Source organism: Nelumbo nucifera, chromosome 4 (genome assembly GCF_055504915.1).
Source record: "Nelumbo nucifera cultivar China Antique chromosome 4, China Antique-T2T, whole genome shotgun sequence".
NCBI classification, from domain to species: Eukaryota; Viridiplantae; Streptophyta; class Magnoliopsida; order Proteales; family Nelumbonaceae; genus Nelumbo; species Nelumbo nucifera.
The window spans coordinates 85,133,363-85,152,707 of NC_142652.1; the positions used below are offsets into that span (position 1 = coordinate 85,133,363).

At 37.6% G+C, this 19,345-nt stretch overlaps 1 protein-coding gene across 8 annotated transcripts in view; it reads right to left on the minus strand.

Annotated features, from left to right (window-relative positions):
• The window catches only part of LOC104585918 (uncharacterized), a 73,996-nt gene that overhangs the window by 4,360 nt on the left and 50,291 nt on the right, over positions 1-19,345 (minus strand). For all 8 annotated transcript variants that reach the window (XM_010242966.3, XM_010243000.3, XM_010242992.3 and 5 more), the window contains 8 exons: positions 19,203-19,323; positions 18,819-19,055; positions 7,506-7,601; positions 7,287-7,352; positions 7,087-7,125; positions 6,858-6,992; positions 818-1,176; positions 244-337 (listed from right to left, as the gene is read on the minus strand). In XM_010242966.3, the coding sequence (XP_010241268.1) occupies positions 244-337; positions 818-1,176; positions 6,858-6,992; positions 7,087-7,125; positions 7,287-7,352; positions 7,506-7,601; positions 18,819-19,055; positions 19,203-19,323 (1,147 nt within the window). The remainder of the gene's footprint in view (positions 1-243; positions 338-817; positions 1,177-6,857; positions 6,993-7,086; positions 7,126-7,286; positions 7,353-7,505; positions 7,602-18,818; positions 19,056-19,202; positions 19,324-19,345) is intronic.

Sequence of the window (19,345 nt, forward strand, 5' to 3'; positions counted from 1 at the left end):
GAAGGTCCAAAAATATTTGCAATTCAAGGCCAAAGTATATAGAAATAATAGTCAGGATATCCTGTCAAATATCCAAAGGTTAAACATCCACACAATCTCCATCTGAGGAAGACCACTTACCATCATAATAAATAGATGTACATACATTGTGTGTGTGTGTGTATATATGACCAATCCATGCATGTAGATTCTGACCAATCTAAAGATAAATCAACAACAAAGCAAACAATTAAATGCACATACTTTATGTATCCGCAGTATCCGAGGTGCACTTAGTTTCCCTTGTGTGAGGACTGGGACAGTTGAACCTTCGCATGGATGTAAGTAAAAGCTGCATCTGTTGAGAACAACAACAAACTCAATTTAAGAATCATTTAATTACTGTCATATCTACATCAAACAATAAAAAACTCAAAATGAAGTTATACAAAGAACTTTTCTTCTTCTATTTCTAAGTTCAACAGGAAAGGAGGTGGTTGACAATCAACAAGATGCAATTCCTAGTTTTTATCAACCTAGAATGTAGATTTTCTTACAGGTAAATAAATTTCTGATGAAAAATCTGAACATATATATTCAAGAAGCTCAGACATCTCTGGGCTGTTGTGAAAATGCATTCTCCAAAAAATTGTACTTATTTTGTTACAAATTCAACAATAAGCACCTAAAGAAATTACCCAAAAATGAAATAGAGACAGCACCTTAGTCCAAGTAAGCCTTTAGAAGCAAGAGTTTTATAGAAATGTGTGTGTGTGTGTGTGTGTGTGTGAGAGAGAGAGAGAGAGAGAGAGAGATGCACTTGAGGTTGGAACATTACTTGGTATTTTCTTTGGGTGGTAATCGATTATTCAAGACACAATCGAGACACCACCATGGTAAATCTTTCTCATCTTCACTTCCGTTCAACTCAGTTATTTTCTTTCTCCATGGACCTCCATGGGAACCCTCAGTAATTATAGAGGGTGGGGAAACTGTTGAGAACTCAAACGGAGGATAGACCATTGAGTCACTGTCTGCATTACCATCAATCTCAATTCTTGACTGGGAATGGTTTCTAACAGCCATGTCCTTTGATGCAACATCACCATTAGCTGAAGCCTGTTGTCCAGATCTTTTCTTCCTTTTGGCCAACCAATGAGCCAACAACCCCTTAAGGGTCTCCCGGGCTAGATTGACCTGCATAGTACATGTAAATTAATAGAAGAGAAACATGTTGACTCCAATAATCCAGAAAAAGAAACAATGGTAATTCATATTATTTGGAACTTAGCTCCTTTCGATAGCTTTTGGAAGGAAAGGATACTTGTATTTTTTAAGGCAAGAGATGCTCATAAATGGGGTATAAGAACTCCAACAGAGTGATAAAACAACAAATTTGCAGTTTACCATTTGAGAAGGAGAAACAAGATAATAAAAAGAATAGCATCTCAAAAATCCAGAAAGATCAGGTATTGGAAGGGCTTTAAGAAATCAGAAAGGGTAATTCAATGTGTGCAGAACTACTACCCCTACAGCCCTACTACAAAGGACTGAGGTTAGCTAAAGTATTGGATTATCAAAGATTAATTGATTATTAATTATTTAAGAAGACTCTCACCTTATAATTAGATAGATGGAGACCATTGAATTTGGCTTATGGCCATATTGGCATGCAATAAGAGAGGCTAGATTATTGACAGCCAGTATGGAGGTCATGTTTAGATGATCTCCAAGATCAGCTAAGTCTGGCAGCAGATAATTTGACTAGGGAAGGTTCAAGAAATGGAGTTTTCTGAAAAATTTTCTTTATTCATGCATTTTCAATATTCTTTGGGCAATAAAGGTATGATAATCGTTTTAATATATTGGAAGTGGATCCAATCAATATGAACCATTTGTTATTTGATAACTGATAAAATAGGTATTGAAAGTTGAATCAACAAGAGGTTTCAAATTTAGAAAATTCCCATTCAACATTTTAGTAAACTAGCAACCTACTTGTCTGTGATGAAGCACTAGCATTGGGGGTGGAGATTATACCCCTACTTTTTTGATAAATAACAATAATCTTTATTAATTTAAACACTAAAGATGTATAAATTTTACACCTTATATCAATCAGAAAGCATGGTGAGGGTGGACCTTCGCAACAATTGGGTTGATCCAATGCAACCTGGGTGACCAGGATTCAAATCTTGGAAACATCCTCTTTGTATACGTGCAGGGGTAAGGTGCCTACATCAGTCCCTCCCCAGACCCCACATTGGTGGCAGCCTGGTGCACTGGACTGACCTTTTTTAATCAGAGAGCATGGTAATACTATCCATGGATTTAAGTTGTTTTAAAGTTTGGGGACTTTTCTGCATTTGTTTCAATACCTATTTCAACAGTCCTCAAATACCACCTTATAGTTCAATATATGAGGAATTATGGGTGTCTTTTCAACTTTTTGGGTCCAGGGGTGTTTTTATAATTATGGTAAATGTGTGTTGCAATTCAAAATACTATCATTCCTAAACCTTCTCTAAACCAGATCACACGTTAACAATTATAAATACTAGTTTACCCCTTTTTCATTAGGCATTCCTCAACAATTCCTTACCTTTCACAGAAGCTGTATTGGGGACCCATATAAGGGGCAGATAGTTTTAATTCTATACTTATCTCCAATGGATACATTAAGTTACAGGGGGGAGCTACATATTTCAAATCTAGCTCTTATACCTTACCTTTTATCCCTTATCTCTAATGAAAAAGAAAAACCATAATCATTTGTAGTTTCTTTTCCTTTTAATAAAATATTTATCCTTACTATCAAAAAACAACAGAAGTTTTAAAATAGAGAGCTTGGTAGTAGACTAAAACATTAAAGGTTTCCAGAGTAGGAACCAAAATACATCAATACTTAAGGCTCAGTTTGGAAGGAATACAAATGCAAATATGTACAGTACAAATACATACAAAATACACTGTTTTGCACTCTAAATATTCATATTTGTACTCCTTCCAAACTGACCCTAAGTAAAATATACTTTCCAGAACATTCAGGATAAACAACTTCAGCCAACTAACAAGATGAGGAAAGCTAAGGTAAGTATGGCTACTACACATCAGCATTTTTCTTAACAAAGCCATATTGAATGCTATACAGAAACATATCTAATTGCATTATATATATATTAAATGCAACATCATTTTTTTTCACATATTAATAAATTTAAGTTTACCGATCTAAAAGAATTGAGAATAAGACAAAATAACTATACAGTAGGCATTTGTCATCTATTAGTTACCAAATTTTTATAGCGTACTTTTCAAGGTGCCAAGACAAGGCTAGGTGACAGGGGGCACCTTGTCGCCTAGTCACCTAGGCGATGGATCTTTTTAAGTAAAAAACATATACCCTATGGTAGCTCCCTATGTTCCATAACCATATTTTCTTAATAATTATCCATAATTTTCATAAGTATAAACTTCATGTTCAAGTATAGGAAATCAACATATTCATAAGAAGAAAAAGAAGATAGAAAAGAAAATTCAAAAAACATAGGCGCTAAACCCTTGTTTTTGTAACAGAAAAAGAAAATTTTAAGTTCTTCATGTAGAGTGTTAGGTTACAAGGCTATATTTGTAAAATAAATTTTGGGGACATATATGTATTTATGAGAGGAAGAGGGGCCTATGTAAAATTCGGATATAATTGGGTCTTTTGCTCATTTAATCCATTGGTTGTGTGGGATTAGGGTTGGGTGAGAGCGGATACTTTGTTGTGAGCCTGTAGAGAGGTCAGCCAATGTATAACTTGTTATCATAGTGGATATTTTTCCCTCTCTTCCCGTGGATGTAGGCTACCGAGCCGAACCAAGTTAAATGTTGATGTTTTCTCTATTTCTAGTTCCCACTTTTTGCTTGATTTACTATTTATTCTCTTTCTTGTTGGTTGACATGGTATCAGAGCATGCGTTAGAGTTCAGGTCATTTTTATATGAGAAAGATGATCAAAGGGTCATTTGGGTAAGGAAATCTGATCTGTATGATAAATTAGGGCATCTTCCAGTCCTTATTTTTTTATACTATTAAAGCTGCTTTTTTTTTTTTTGGATTTTCTCTTTTGTTGGCTCCTTGGAAGGACTCCCTCTACGAAAGGATTTATGTTTCCCTCCTTAGCATATGAACTAGTTCATATCTTCAATTAAATTCTGGTTTCTATATTGCATATCAATTGTTTGATTACCTATGGTGTCGTTTGGCAAGTCTTTTTTTTTTTGGATCAATAACAGATTCATTAAATTCATTGAAACAGCAGAAGAATAATTACAACAAGGGAAGACAAACACTCTTATCTTCCAAATATAACTTAAGCCCTCAATAAAAGAAAAGAAAAGGAAAAGAAGGAACAGTTAAGATCTTAGCAGACTTGATAACCAAAAGCTGACATCGTTTTTTGGCAGACTTGATAACCAAAAGACAATGTGAGCTTTTGCATTAAGATCTTAGCAGCGTGAAGACCGTTTGGTTAAGGTGCATCTTCCCGCACATCTTTCCACACAAAGACACGATGAAAAAAGTCAAAAAGCTCCATTTGGAGCTCCCCGAAAATAGCCCAAAATGGGCTTTGCGAGTCTTTTCAGGGCGTCATCTTTTGACAGCAAGATCTTTTCCCAACCAAGTGGGAAAAGACCAAAACACAGGCTGCCAAGCATCTAAACAGTCAACAGCCTGCGCAAAAAGACGTGCCAAACAAGGCCTATCTTAAAGGTTGGCAGATGATCATTTAGTCAAGTTTGGTGTTTTCTTTGGGAGCTCTACAACTTTTCCGATCTATTTATGATTATCAATGAGTATGTGATACTGGATCTCAAGGTGACTGTTTGGTGTTCGAGAAATGTCTTGATAGTGAAAAATTTTTACAATGGTTCTCCATCGTTATGATTGGTTCTAATCCGATCTTGTTTGTGGCTTGGTTTGATATTTGGAATATTTTGGTGAATGATAGATCTACTATCATCGATCAATATCTGGTTTGTTTACCTTATGTTTTGCATGGAAGATGTTTGACAAAATGTTTGAACAATGATCCTTTATTATGCTCATCAGTTCTGAGTTATTGTTGAAGAAATCCTTGGAGTTTTGATCTCCTTAGGTGACATGGGATTTTAATTCACTTTATCTAGCTGGCTTTCTGATTACTCGATTTGGTTTATGGAGTTCATAGTTGGCTTTTTGTTGATCAACTCTAAATCTTAGCTCTATTTTATGGAGTTCACTACGGTTGGCTTTCCGCTAGCCAACTTTGTTTTGGTAATTCTATTAGCATTTCCGATTATCTAGTTGTTTGACATTGCTGGGTCTTCAGCACAATGGTTGTGATTGGCCTTTTGATGGCTAACTTCAATTCTTTGGCATGATATGTGTTGGTTTTGTATTGGCCAGCTTTAGTTTGGTGATTACTAGAACATCACTTGGCTCTACTCTAGCTTTCTAACATTTGTTCATTCAACTTTGGTTTCTAAGAGGCCCCTTCAACATCTCAAGTTCATGGTTGTTGCTTCAACAATACAATAATTTTCATGGAGGTTGCTTCAATATCCTTACTTGCAAACTCAAGTTGGCTTCCCCACCTTGAGTTTGAGGGAGGGTGTAGATAGATATTGTGTTTGGCTGCTCGAGCTCGGCTCGGCTCAGTTTCAACTGAGCTCAAGCCCAATTCACTGGCTCGATTATTAAACGAGCCGAGCTCGAGCCTACTAGAGCTCGTGAGCGAGCCGGCTCGAATATATATATATATATATATATATATATATATTTGATACTTAATATGTATTATATATATAATAAAATGATAGAAAATAATATATATATAATAAAAATATTATAATTCTTAATTTTTTAAATATCAAATAAAAATATTTTTATATAATATTTTTTTTCAAAATCGAGCTCGAGCCGAGCTCAAGCCTGGTAGTATTTGGCTCGGCTCGACTCGAATCCATCCCTAGTTATAAGGGTAAATTTGTAATGTTGAGAAATTTTGGGGACTTGTATGTATTTATGAAAGGAAGGGGGCCTATGTAAAATTCGGATATAATTGGGTCTTTTTCTTATTTAAGCCATTAGTTGTGTGGGATTAGGGTTGAGTGACAGTGGATATTTTGTTGTGATCTGTAGAGAGGTCAGCCATGTATCTCTTGTTCTCATAGTAGATATTTTTCCTTCTATTCCTATGGATGTAGGCTACCAAGCCGAAGCATGTTAAATCTTGGTTTCTTCTCTATTTCTTCTTCCTATTTTCTTCTTGATTTACTATTTATTCTTTTTCATGTTGGTTCACACTTCATTACATATTGGTTCAAGTCTAGAAGTTTTTGAGGGTTCAATACAACATTTAGCAATGTCTATGTTGATTAAACTCTAACAAATAAGAAAATAATAAAAAGAAATTAGTATATAAACACACAAAATGAATATTTTAGTTCAATAATGTCTATTTAAAAATTATAAACTCCAAAAATTAAGAATAGAAAAGTATTTTATAACACAATGTACAAAATTACTTCGCTATTAGGTGAGGCAAGCCTCCAAGGGCGCCTTGTTGCCTAGGGATCGCTTGACAACTATGTTTTAGAGAATTCTTCATCAAGAAAAATGTGAAAAAGAAAAGCCCCCAACATGTTATCATATATTGCATAATCTATAAAATGACTACAATTTTGGGCATCTAATTTATTATAGAACAAAATATTAAAGACATTTTTCAAGTAACTGCACTATATCACCAAAAGGGGAAGAAAGAAAAGGTTTTCATATTACTATAAATAAACAATCAAAAAATATTATTGCTTAAATAAGATACAAAGAAAGACAATTAAAGAATTTACCTTGTCATCCTCAGGTTTCCCAAATATGTTAAGGTCAGCAGAGTACATTTCTGCAGAAAAGCATTGTGGGGTATCCAAATGGATGGACAAGCTTCCAAGCCTAGTATCCGTAGTGTACCATGCAGGAATACTTACCTGGAGAAGCCAAAAATAAATGAAAACAGAAAGGTCGTCTAAAGAACTGAAAATTGTATATGGTATTGAATGCAAATATCTTATATTTACAAACCATCTCAAATAATTCTTCCTTCTTCTCTTCAAATGAAACCTGCAAAGTAGCCAATATAATTAATCCATAACAATGCATCACAAAATAAGAAAACTTGGCATTATCATCAGTACTTTTTCCTTTCCAGCACATCCACATGACTAACAATGATATTGCTTTAGTCAACAATCAAACATAAGGAACAATTTTACTCAAGCAACCTTGCCATAATCCTCAACCACAATGCCCCTGGTGATCTCCCATAGCTTCACTGAGCCTGCAGTATCCTACCAAAGAAAAGTAAAGGGAGATTAGGTTATAAAACTATATTAACCAATACCGGCATTTTTTAATCATGACCATAGTATATACAAAAAGAAAAAAAAAAACAAATAAAAACCCTGTAAAATGGGCATGTCAAAGGCAAGCATCATAATCACCTTAGTCAGGACATGCCTTCTATTATTTAAAATTTTATGCTGTACAATTCCTGGGGTTCCAGGAATTGTAAAAGATGGTTCCTTGTAAACAGGGACCTGGAAAAATGTCAAACAGTAAGTACTTCTCAATGCCAAAAAACCAAACCAGACCCACAAAGAGGCTGCCAGGAGGGGGGCAGGGTAAGAACTTCTGAGAGTTAAGAAACAGGTTCAATATAATAATTTCAGGTTGTAAGAAGAGTTTATCAAAATGCTAATTAAGTAAATTGGCTGACAAACTACAGAGAAAGGTAAATTCACCAAATAATTGGAATGATTCTGATAAATGAATACAAGAAAAGATAAAACATTTAAAACGGTTTCTCAGACTAAACATCCAATGTAGTATTGGGAAAGTATAATATCCAACACAGGTACACATAGCATGTATAGACTTCTGTACATCATAGCCCATGAGTGCCATCCTACTGGCCTTATGTCCAATTTAGATTGTATAGGATATTTAGATAATTTTTGTTTTAATTTTACCTGGTCTATGTATGATAGTTAGAATCCAACCAATCCATCAAGAACAGGATGGAGAAATTGAATGGTCTTCTCTAATTTTGTGTATGCTTGTTTTTCAGTCAACCAGGTGACTCCTATCTTGAGCTATATTCAAATAAAAGAGAGAAAGGCACATGATCACTGCTATTGCCTATAGGGGCCAACTATATGTAACGAGAAAATCTACAGCACCATATAAGGAGTCTACAACACAACCAAGAAATCAACATCATTTAAAATCTACATTTTTTGCTAGCAAGCTCAAATTTGTGGAAATTATGAGTTCTCTAGTGTTAATACTAGAAACGAAAGGTCAATGAAGCCATAAACATACAATCGGGCCAGAAGACAGATTGACATCCTCTTTATTTATAATCAGTACTGGCACATCTACATTTATTGATAAATAAAAGGTCATTCAACCAAGAGGTAATCGATAATATTGAGTTGAAAGCAAAAATCAAGATATGGAATGTTCAGAAGTTTGGGAGACTGGAAGCAAACAAGCAAGAGGAAATTGATAATATTGATTTGCTGGACAGTAAAGAGAATGATGGAATATTTGGAGAAAGAGAGAAGCAGGAAAGAGGGAGACTAAGAAAGGAATTGGAGGATATCTTAATCAGAGAAGAGATAAGTTGGAGACAGAAATCTAGGCAAACTTGGATAAAGGAGGGGGATAGAAATACAAAATTCTTCCACGCTTTAGCTGATGACAGAAGGAGGAAAAATCTCATCTCTAAATTAGAGGTTGAAGGTGAGACTGTTGTTCAACAGAGTGAAATTGCTAGAGCCTTTGTGAATCATTTAAAGTCAATTTTTAGAAAACCTCTAGCTGGAAGGCTTCATGTGGAAGGGTTGGAGTGGCCAAGAATGATGGGAAAGCAAAAGAATTGGCTAGAATGAAGGTTCCTTTTGGAAGAAATAAGGGAAGCGGTTTTTTTTATGGATAGATCTAAAGCATCAGGTTCAGATGGATTTACTATGGCCTTCTACCAGCACTACTGGGACATTTTGGAGGAGGACAACCAAAAGGTGTTTGATGATTTTTTAGTAGAGGGAAATAAATCCAGATTTAAATTCTACCTGCATTGCTTTGGTTCCGAAAAAAGATAGGGCAATCTAATTGAAGGAGTTTAGGCCCATTAGTCTGGTCCATAGTCTTTACAAAATTATTACCAAGGTGCTGTCAAGAAGATGTAAATCAGTGCTTCCTTCTTTTATATCCTTAAATCAAGGTGTCTTTGTTATCGATAGGCAAATCACAGACCAAATCTGGAGAGAAAGATCTAGAAAGAAAGGGTTGATTTTTAAGCTTGATCTAGAGAAAGCATATGACTTGGTGGACTAGGAATTTTTGCTGGAAGTGATGAGGAACTTTGGATTTGGGGATAGATGGTGAAAATGGGTTAAAGGCTGCAGAAGTACTTGTTACTACTTAATTCCAGTGAATGGTGCAATAGTGGATCATTTTCCAGCTATTAGAGGTATTAGACAAGGGGACCCCTCTCTCCCTTCCTTTTCACCCTAGTAGCTGAAGTGCTAGGTATCCTTATCTCGAGAGCATATTTGAGAGGTTTGGTGAGAGGTTGGAGGGTGGGAAGAGAGAGAGTGCCAGTCACCCATTTGCAGTTTGCTAATCATACTATCTTGTTTTGTGAGGGATGTGATCTAAACTGGGTGAGGAATTTGAAGGAGGTAGTTCAAGTTTTCGAGAAGATGCCTAATCTGAAAGTTAACTTCAGTAAGGGCTGTGTGGCAGGCATTAATCTGAAAGAGAGGTTGCTAATTCTGCAAGAATTTTGGGTTGTGAGGTTTGTGAATGGCCACTGAATTACTTGGGGCTACCTTTGGGGCGGAAATCCTAGAAGTATGAACTTTTGGAACCTGGTAGTGGATAGGTTCTCATAAAGGCTAGCCTCCTGGAATTCTGGAAAAGGAACCATCTCTCTCTTTGTGGAAGAATCACTCTGATTAGATCTACTTTGGCTAATCAGCCAGTCTATTTCATGTCAGTTTTTAGGATGCCTTTTGAGGATTTGTAGAAGGTTAGAGAAGTTAATGAGGGATTTTTTGTGGGAGCCTGGAGAGGAAAAGAAGGATCATAGGGTTGGATGGCAAATGGTGAGTAAAAGTAAGGATTCAGGGGGGTTTAGGAATCAGGAACATTCAGAAGAGGAAAATGGCTTTGTTGGGGAAATGGTTGTGGAGATTTCTGGTGGATCAGGATAAATTGTGGACAAAGGTGGTTAAGAGCATACATGGGTTGGCGGTTGATGGTTGGGACGCAGGAATTTCATCTCGAGTAATTACTGTAGCACCTTGGAAAGCTATTCATGCTATCTTCCCTCTTTTTCTACCCTTTGTCAAGTATAATTTGTGCTCCAGAAATTTGGTGAGGTTCTAGGAACATGTGTGGGTGGGGGAGGTACCACTTAAAGATCAATTCCCTTCCTTATTCTCCCTTTCTAGGTACAAAAATAAGATTGCATCCTCCTTTGTTGACTTTTCTGGTCTAGGGACTCAACTCAATTGGGATTTGGGGTATAGAAGAAGTCTCAAAGAATTAGAGTTGGTTTTGGTGTGGTCTTTAGTTCAAATTCTGCAAAAGGTCTTCTTGGACCCTTCTAGGGCAGATTCTTGGATAGAGAAGGCAAATGATGGGTTGTGGACATACATTAACGAGCGAAGACAATTCAAATGGTTAACTCAGGGTATGGAAGTGCGTACATAATGGGTTAAAAGGTGTGCCAATTCTTTTGCAGACGCATTGGCCAAACAGGGGATGGGAAAAGGCAATTGTTTTAGGCTACATTGTAATTTTCTCTCTAGGGGGAGAGTTAAGAGAGTTTACCTTTTGTATTTCAATCTTTCTTATTAATAAAAGTTTTCTGTTAATGATAAAAATAAATAAATAATGCAACAAGAATTAGAGGAAACCCTAGGGAAGGAAGAGGTAAGCTGGAGACAAAAGGCAGGATGCAACTGGTTAAAAGAAGGGGATGGTTAACACAAGGTTCTTTCATAATTTGGCAAATGGAAGAAAAAGGAAGATTAATGTAGTAAGGTTGGAGTGGAATGGAGAAGTGTTGCCAAGAGAGGAAGCTTCTGGAACCCTTAGTGGGTTTTGACTGGCAAATCAGAGAGAGGGAGCTTCTGGAACCCTTAGAGAGGCCTTTTGAGGTTCAAGAAATAAAAGATGCCTTGTTCTCTATGGATAGATCAAAAGCCCTAGGCCCAGATGGTTTCACAATGGCCTTTTACCAAGATTTGTAACTTGGGTACAAATGTTATTTTTATAGCCTTAATCCCCAAGAAAGTGGATGCAGTTCAACCCAAGGACTTTAGGCCTATTAGTTTAATTTCTCAATATCAAGGGGATTTCATGCTAGGGAGACAAATTGCTGATCAAATACTAATCGCCAATGAGTGCATGGATTATAGGAAAAGAAAAGGAGAAAAGGGCCAGATTTGCAAACTTCATCTTGAGAAACAAAGGTTTAGGAGAGAGATGCTGCAAATGGATTAAAGGTTGTATCACTACTTGTCACTATTCTGTCATGGTGAATGGAGTAGTTGGGGACTTCTTTCCTACTAAGAGGGGCCATAGACAAGGAGACCCCCTTCCTCTTTACCCTAGGTTAAGAAATTTGGCTTTGCTAGGGAAGTGGTTGTGGAGGTTTCCATTAGAGACAAACAGTTTATGACACTCTGTAGTAGAAAACATACATGGCTTGGAAGCAAATGGATGGGATGCTGGTGTCGACTCAAGGGCTTCTCACTTTTCTCCTTGGAAAGCCATTGTTGATCTCCTGCATTCCTTTCAACCATACACCAGGTATGATGTGTGCTTAGGTAACAAAGTTCTGTTTTGGGAGGATATTTGGTGTGGGAACACTCCCTTAAAAGGATAAGTTCCCTTCTTTGTATTCCCTTTCTTTGAATAAATTCAAGGTAATTTCTTCCTTACGTGAGTCTGAGGGTTCATGTAGTAGAAAGCATACATGACTTGTGTGGATAGTAGAATTTAAGTTGTAAATCCCACCTGCAATAATCTAAAACAAGAGAAAAGAAAAAACATGAGAGGAGAAGATTCAAGGAGATGGAAAAGAGAGAAGTGATGGAGGAAGGAAATGGAAGAAAGGGAAGGAGAAAAGAGAGTTGTTTAATCCTCTCTTCAGCCCCCAACAATATCTTTATTCTTCGATTGTAATAATGAGGACAATTACATGGTTACCCTTAGTAGGGCAGTCAGCACTAAAGACAATAATAAAAGAGAAAAACAGGCCCATAACTAAGGCCCACTACTAACAAACATAAGTCATACACATAACTTAAAGAGAACAAAGAAACTAAGGCCCATTCGACCCACCATCACATAACTGAAGAAAAATAAAGAAACTGAGGCCCATTCGGCCCATCATCTCTACAGGTCGGAATCCCCCTCAAGGTTTTTCTCTTGTTCTTGTTTCTTTTTTTTTTTGATAAATAATATCACATTTCATTAAGATCAAGAGGAAGATATAATCCCTTGGAGAGGCATGAGATGCCACCTCTCCAGCCTCATTTCTCAAAACTCCTCCCAGACCAGAGGACCCTGGGTTGCCCTGGTTGTTGCCATCAAAATCCAGTTTCAGGAAACCTTGTGGAAGTGGGGCCTAGTTTGTAGAAACCCCATCCCTTTATGGAAGAGCAGCTTGCTACTGTTGTCTAGTTCCTCCATAGGTTATTAAAGGAGAAGGGATAAAACAATTCCATAGATTTTAACCAATGTATTGCCATATTTAAGATGTAATCCTTCAATGCCTGGCTGCTCCTTTCCCATGGCACACTTCCCAAGAAAAAGCCACTACCTTAGGGGGGATCGGCCTACACTAGACTTCTTTGGACAGGAAAGCCTATTAAGAGGAGGTATTACAAAGTGACTTAAAAAAGAAACCACAGGAAGGAAGGAAGGAACTTTGAAATTGCCAGGCTATCAACTTCCTCATCCCTTAACCCTCGACGAAAACCCAAATCCCAAGACAAGGCCAATGGATTTAACGGAGAAGGAAGGAACTTTGAAATTGACTCATTTTTTAACCAAGAAACAGAAAACGAGGAAGGAAAAAGATCTTTAAGAGTGAGATCCCCATCCCAAGTGTCTTCCCAAAAACAAACAGAAGTCCCAGAACAAGTATCATACCGAACACAACTGAGAAACTTTGGGAGAATTTTGTGGATTGCCTTCCAAGGTGTTGCCATGTTAGCCCTTTCTTGATGCACCAACTTCCCATCCATTCTCTGAGCATCCATGAATACTCTTCACCATCTCCATAACCACTCACCTAGTAGAGCCAAATTCCTTTTGACCAAATTTCCTAAACCTAATCCCCCTTCCTCTTTGCTTCTACCCACAACCTCTCATCTGATCAAATGATCTTTTTTCCCCTCTCCTGGATCCCAAAGGAAGTCTCTCATCAATTTTTCTAATTTCTTTGCTTCCCTAGGCAGTATCCTAAAGACTAAGTAGGTAGGTTAGTAAGAGTAGCTCTTATCAATGAAATCCTTCCACCCAATGAGATGTAATTTTTAGTCCACACCGTTAACCTCTTCTCAAACTTCATGATGACTGGAGTCCTGAACCAACTCTCCCTAGGATTTGCCCCTAATGGAAACCCAAAGTAGGACATAGGCCAAGAGGAAGTAGAGCATTCAAGGCAATGGGAAATAGCCTCGATCTCCTCATTCTCCAAATTAATCCCTGCTTTGCAGCTCTCACCAAAGCCTCACTAAAGCCTCTATTAACAGAAAAATACAAAAGAAATAAGGGAGAAGAGAGGCAAGAGAGAAGAAAGAAGGGAGAAGAGAAGAGAAAGTGTTTGGGAATCAAATCAGTTCTGATGGTGCCAAAATATATTATATCATATAGGGTGACACTTAAAAGATGGGGAAAGGACTCTTATGCCCCTGCAGCACTTACAGTCATAAACAGAATATCATTAAATTAACTGAATAAAAGAACCAGAACAAACTAAGCTATTTCAACAGCCTCCATCACAAAATATTATTAAATCATCTGCAAACTGAAGATGCAGAACTGTAACATGGTTTCTGCCTATTCTCCACCCCCTTATGACCTCTTCCCTATCAGCCCTAGTGATAATTTGACTAAAAGCATCAGCTACCAAGGTAAAGAGAAAAGGTGAAAGGGGATCCCCTTGCCTAATGCCCCTACAGGCTGGAAACAAGTCCCTAACCACTTCGTTTACTAGGATGGAAAAGTGACAATTACTGACACAACCCATCATCCAACTGCACCACTTTTCCCCAAACCCACAATTCCTCGTGACCTCTAACAGAAACTGCCAATCCACCAGATCCTAGGCTTTCTCCAAGTCCAGCTAACAAACAAAACTGCTTTTCCTAGATCTCCTCATCTCCTCTACACACTCATTTGCAATCAAGATCTGATAAATTAATTCAGTCTCCTACTATGAAAGAAGTGTGGTCTACTCCTGTTCCAACAAAGGTTAGGGCTTTTTTCTGGGAAGTGGGAAGTGGTGCTCCAAAAGATCAATACCTTGGATGTACTTCAAAGAAAAAGTCCAAACTGGTGCCTGTCCCCTAACATTTGTTGCCTTTGCCTGAGGAATGGTGAGACGGTGAATCACCTATTTATATCATGTCCTTTTGTTTCTTACATTTGGGACTGGTTCTCTTCTCTCTTTTGTTGTAGCTGGAACCCCCCATCGTGTGTGCTAAGCCTTTTTGACCCTAGCTTTCCATCAACCAAAGAAAAAGGGTAGGGTGATGTGGAGAATAACAAGAGCAGCCATCATATGGTCAATTTGGGAAGAAATGATCAATAGGATCTTCCAAGGGAGGGAAAAATCAAAGGAAGCACTTGTCGAGGGCATCACCATCAAAATTTTACATTTGCTGAAAATTCTGCAACTCTTCAAGGACTTCTCTTATGATGATTTGGTTAGAGGTTGGAGTGCTATGTTTACTTCCTCCTCCACTTCTCATATAGTGTAGGAGAGTTGGTCCCCTTCTCTACAGGCTAGAGTGAAGCTGAATTTTGATGGAAGTTCTCTAGGCAACCCAGGTCCTTCAGGCATTGGGGGAATCTTCAAAGATGAGGAAGGAAAAGTGCTGGCCCTCTTCTCGGGTCCAATTGGGGTGGGAGACTCACTTCGGGCAGAAATAAAGGCCTTAATACAAGGTCTTAGACCGGCTAAGCAGCGGGGTATGCAACAGCTAAAAGTGGAAGGTGACTCCTAGCTGGTAACCGGCTGGATGCAGGTAAGAATTTTAGGTGCATGGCCTTACAAGCAACAGTTAAGGGAAATATTGTACTTAACAAGGGAGTTAAGGGTACAGTGTAAGTGGGTAAGAAGATGAGAAAATGGAATGGATGATGCTCTAGCAAAGCAAGGAGTAAATAGGGGGGGGCTTCATTTTGGGCTTCCTTGTAGGCTGTTTATGATTTTGGTCTTTTTAGCCATCCTTTGGTTGGTGCCAGTTGTACTTTTTTAATAGTATTAATGCAACATAAGGAGAAGCTTCTGGGGTTGTATCTGGGCTACATAAACATAGATAGTACATGTCACTGAAGCCACAGGAGCTCATGGTGTTCCCCATTGCAGGGTACACTTAGGTTCCAGATGAGATATAATAAAAAAGGCAGCCCAGTGCAGTGCACGAGTCTCCCACCAATGCAGGGAGACTCGTGCACATACAGAGAGGTTATTTCCAAGATTAGAACCCAGGTTACCCAGGTCACAATGGAGTAACCCAACCGTTGCACCAACGCCCACCATCTTCCAGATGAGAAATAATGTTAATTCAAAATTGGGTACAAATCAGGGTACACTTAGGATTGGATACCGAGAGATAATTCAATGATGATGAAAAAAATAAGTGAATCAGATGTATTTTTCCATCTAATCCTTGCATTGTTCTTGGAGCTTTTAAGCTTCAATTGAACCTTTTACAATGTCCAAACATAAAACAAAGAAATATGTTATCATCACCTAGGGTGGAAGCTTCAACTTGGCTGCTAAGAAGAGGAGAATTCAGATGAAAAATAGATGCTACTTATGCTGCAACTACATAGAAGAGAACAGGCATCTTTTCATTCATTGCAATTTCACTAAGTTTATGTTGGGTTACTCTCTACTTGTTGAGTAAAGGCATGTGAAGACAAAAGCTTCCCAAAGGGATTTTCTCTTCGTGGCCTGTTATACATGGAAGCAAGAAGGCAAAGATATTTTGGAGCTGCATTCCATTTGCAGTTTGCTGGAGTATTTTTGAGGAAAGGCAAAAGGGTCGTGAGAGACTATACTTGGAAATAGGAAATATATATCTAGATTGGTCTTAGTACTACCAAGATAAACTTCAAACTAAAGGCCAACCTACTAAAGATAACTAAAACAAAGAAAAGGCAATATATGGTCTACAAATCCAAAATGGCCATTATCCAATGTTGCTCCCAACTATTGGTAGTCTTGGGAGGAGGGATGGGATATAGAGATAACCTTACAGCATTTAAAAAATGCAGCAAGTCAAATAGACCTTGCAATTTGATCTCTGCAATGTCAGTCTTTATGGAGGTTTTTGAGCTGCAACTGAACCCTTCTTTCTTTGCAGTGTCCAAATGAATAAAACAAGGAAACGTGGCAATCATCATTTCAAGCTAATTTTTGGTCCAGTCTGTCTCAGCTTTGTTTTTTCTTTTTTTATTTTCTGGAGAAGAGGTAAAGAATAATAATATCATTAAAGAGAGAAAACATGTACAACAGGCTGCTGTACACAGGGATTTTACAATCACTGCCCATGCAGTCCTATACCCCCAAACCCTGCTTTATAAAAAGATTATTATATACAAAAAAAAAAAAAAGAATTGTAAATTCTGTTCTTAAACAATTTGTTCACAGAAAGCCAAGAAAACATTTTCCCAAAATTTTCTAAAACACTGAATCAGTGGAGCTACTTTTGTGCTTGAATATCCTAATAACTGCCTTCTGCCAAATGTACCAAAAAGCCGCCACAGGAGCCCAGTCTGGCACATAGTATAACCATGTATTGAATGGTAGGCGCTAGAAAACTGAAAATGATACACATAGTTATAGGCCCTACACCATACTATGGTCTACAAGGCTTAAAATCATCATTATCTAAGCTTTTTGCCAACTATATGATGTCAGCTACTTGAATCCTGTTCCATGCCTTTCACCATTCCATTCTGTTCAGTGCCATATTCAGTGTGAGCTTATCATACATTGTGGTACCAAGCTTGGAAAAGGAGGGTTGGGGGTTGGCAGAGAGTATTAAAACTTTCACCAAACTCTTATGAACATTGAATTGTCTACAAGGCTTAAAGTATTACAAAAAAAATAAACTCAGTATGAGTCAGCCTACTAAAGACCCCCATTTTTAAAACCTAGCCCAGATGTTGAACCATTTTCCTCCTGATCAATGGGTCAGCAGTTCAAAAAATTCCAAAAAAATGATAAAAGGGTATAAAAACCCAATGACCCACTGAACAGTTCAGCTGGATCAACAGTTCAACCATCCAGGTCAGCAAGTCATTGACCAAATCAATGGGTTTTGTAATATAACCCATTAGAGGTTGATACAAACTGGGATTGTGACTAGTCACTAGGTCACCAGTCCGACTGGCTCATAACTGAGACAAAAGGTTGGGAAAGTCACATGGTCTAATTCTAGAGGCCATTAATGTTGGTCCCAGCTGACCATATACAGACCTAACCTTCGACAATATCTTGCATGAAGTGGGCACTGTAAGACATGAACCTGCATTCTCACACTTGTCATCTTGAGAATTTACCATTGCTTCAAGCAATGGCCCCTTATACATGGTCCACATCAAATAATAAGCTTCAAGGACCTAGAAAAGAAAGTTTTTTTTTAAGCTCCAAGGACCTAGAAAAAATAAGTTCAGCAAAAGAAAAGAAAGACATTTTTAACAAAGAAACCTGACATTTTCAGTGGAGGAAAAATGTCATTCATGAAATCATTTATGGCCTTGCAAGATCAAGTTGTCAAAATTCCATTATGAAGGCTGGTCCCGGCTGTCCAATTGGAAGGGATGGACTAGACACAGTACAGTCCTAAGTCCTAACCTCCATCATTTTTAGCACGAAGTGGCCTCTCTGAAACTCAAATTTTCTAATACTTCTCAGGTTAAGATTTTACCTTCCCAACAAGAAATAGACCCTAACTTGTTGGAAGTTTCATTCAACCCTAAACATATATCTATTCTGCAACCAAAAAGCAAACTAACTTGTAAAGGACTAAATCACATATTGAACTAAACTGCACTGCATGCAAAGCTACAGAAAGTGAAGCTTTAAAAGTTTTCATGGTCAAAACTAAAAGAGAACATGTGAAGGAGAAACAAAAGGCAGAAATAGTGTGGTTTACTAATATGTGCAATCAAATGCAGTCTCAAAAGTGTCCTACAAGGCCAGAACTATAATAAAAGAAAACATGTGTTTCCTGCAAATTGTCTTAAGAAAAAAAAAAAAAAAAAGCAAACCTGGAAGGTAGTGGAGAATGGAACCTGGAGGAAATGTTAAGTTCAATATATATATATATATTATCAGTGTTGTTAAGTTCAATATATTGTTAACATAATAATGACAGGTACCAGTTTATCTCAAATTAGGACTAATTCCTCAGGCATCAAAATTTTCACCATGAAATGCAATTACAAAATAAATTTTCACCATAAAATAAATTAGGGCAGACAGAACTTACAGGAGTAGAGCCTTCCAAGCAAGCTCTGGCCCTGGTAAAGGACAAGTTGCCAGCCAAGAATGAACCACCTCTTTGAAAAACCTTCTGAGGGTTACGGCCATCAGCCAGCCACCTATGTACAGAAGAATCTGTAGTTGCAACCCATATGCTGTCATCATGCAAGGCCAGCTGCAAAATAGGGTGTTCTTTTGTACAAAGCAAAACACTCTCTCTTGTCGTCAAGTCCGTCAGGTATAACTGAAATAGCAACCAGGATTATAGATGAAAGTGACAGAAGTTGCAGCATATAAACTATAAAGAACCAAAATAACTTTTTCCTTTTTTGTTGGGAATGGGGGGAGGAATTTTTTCCAAGACAAATAATTTAATGGAAACAATACTTACAGAAAGATCCCTCCCACCACTATAAACGTGGCTGAATGTTGGAGTGCTCGCTAGTGCCCAAACAGAGTCTGTATGTACAGCATAAGAATGCACACATCGCTGCTGACCAAGATCCCATAGCCTATGAAATCAAATAACAAAAT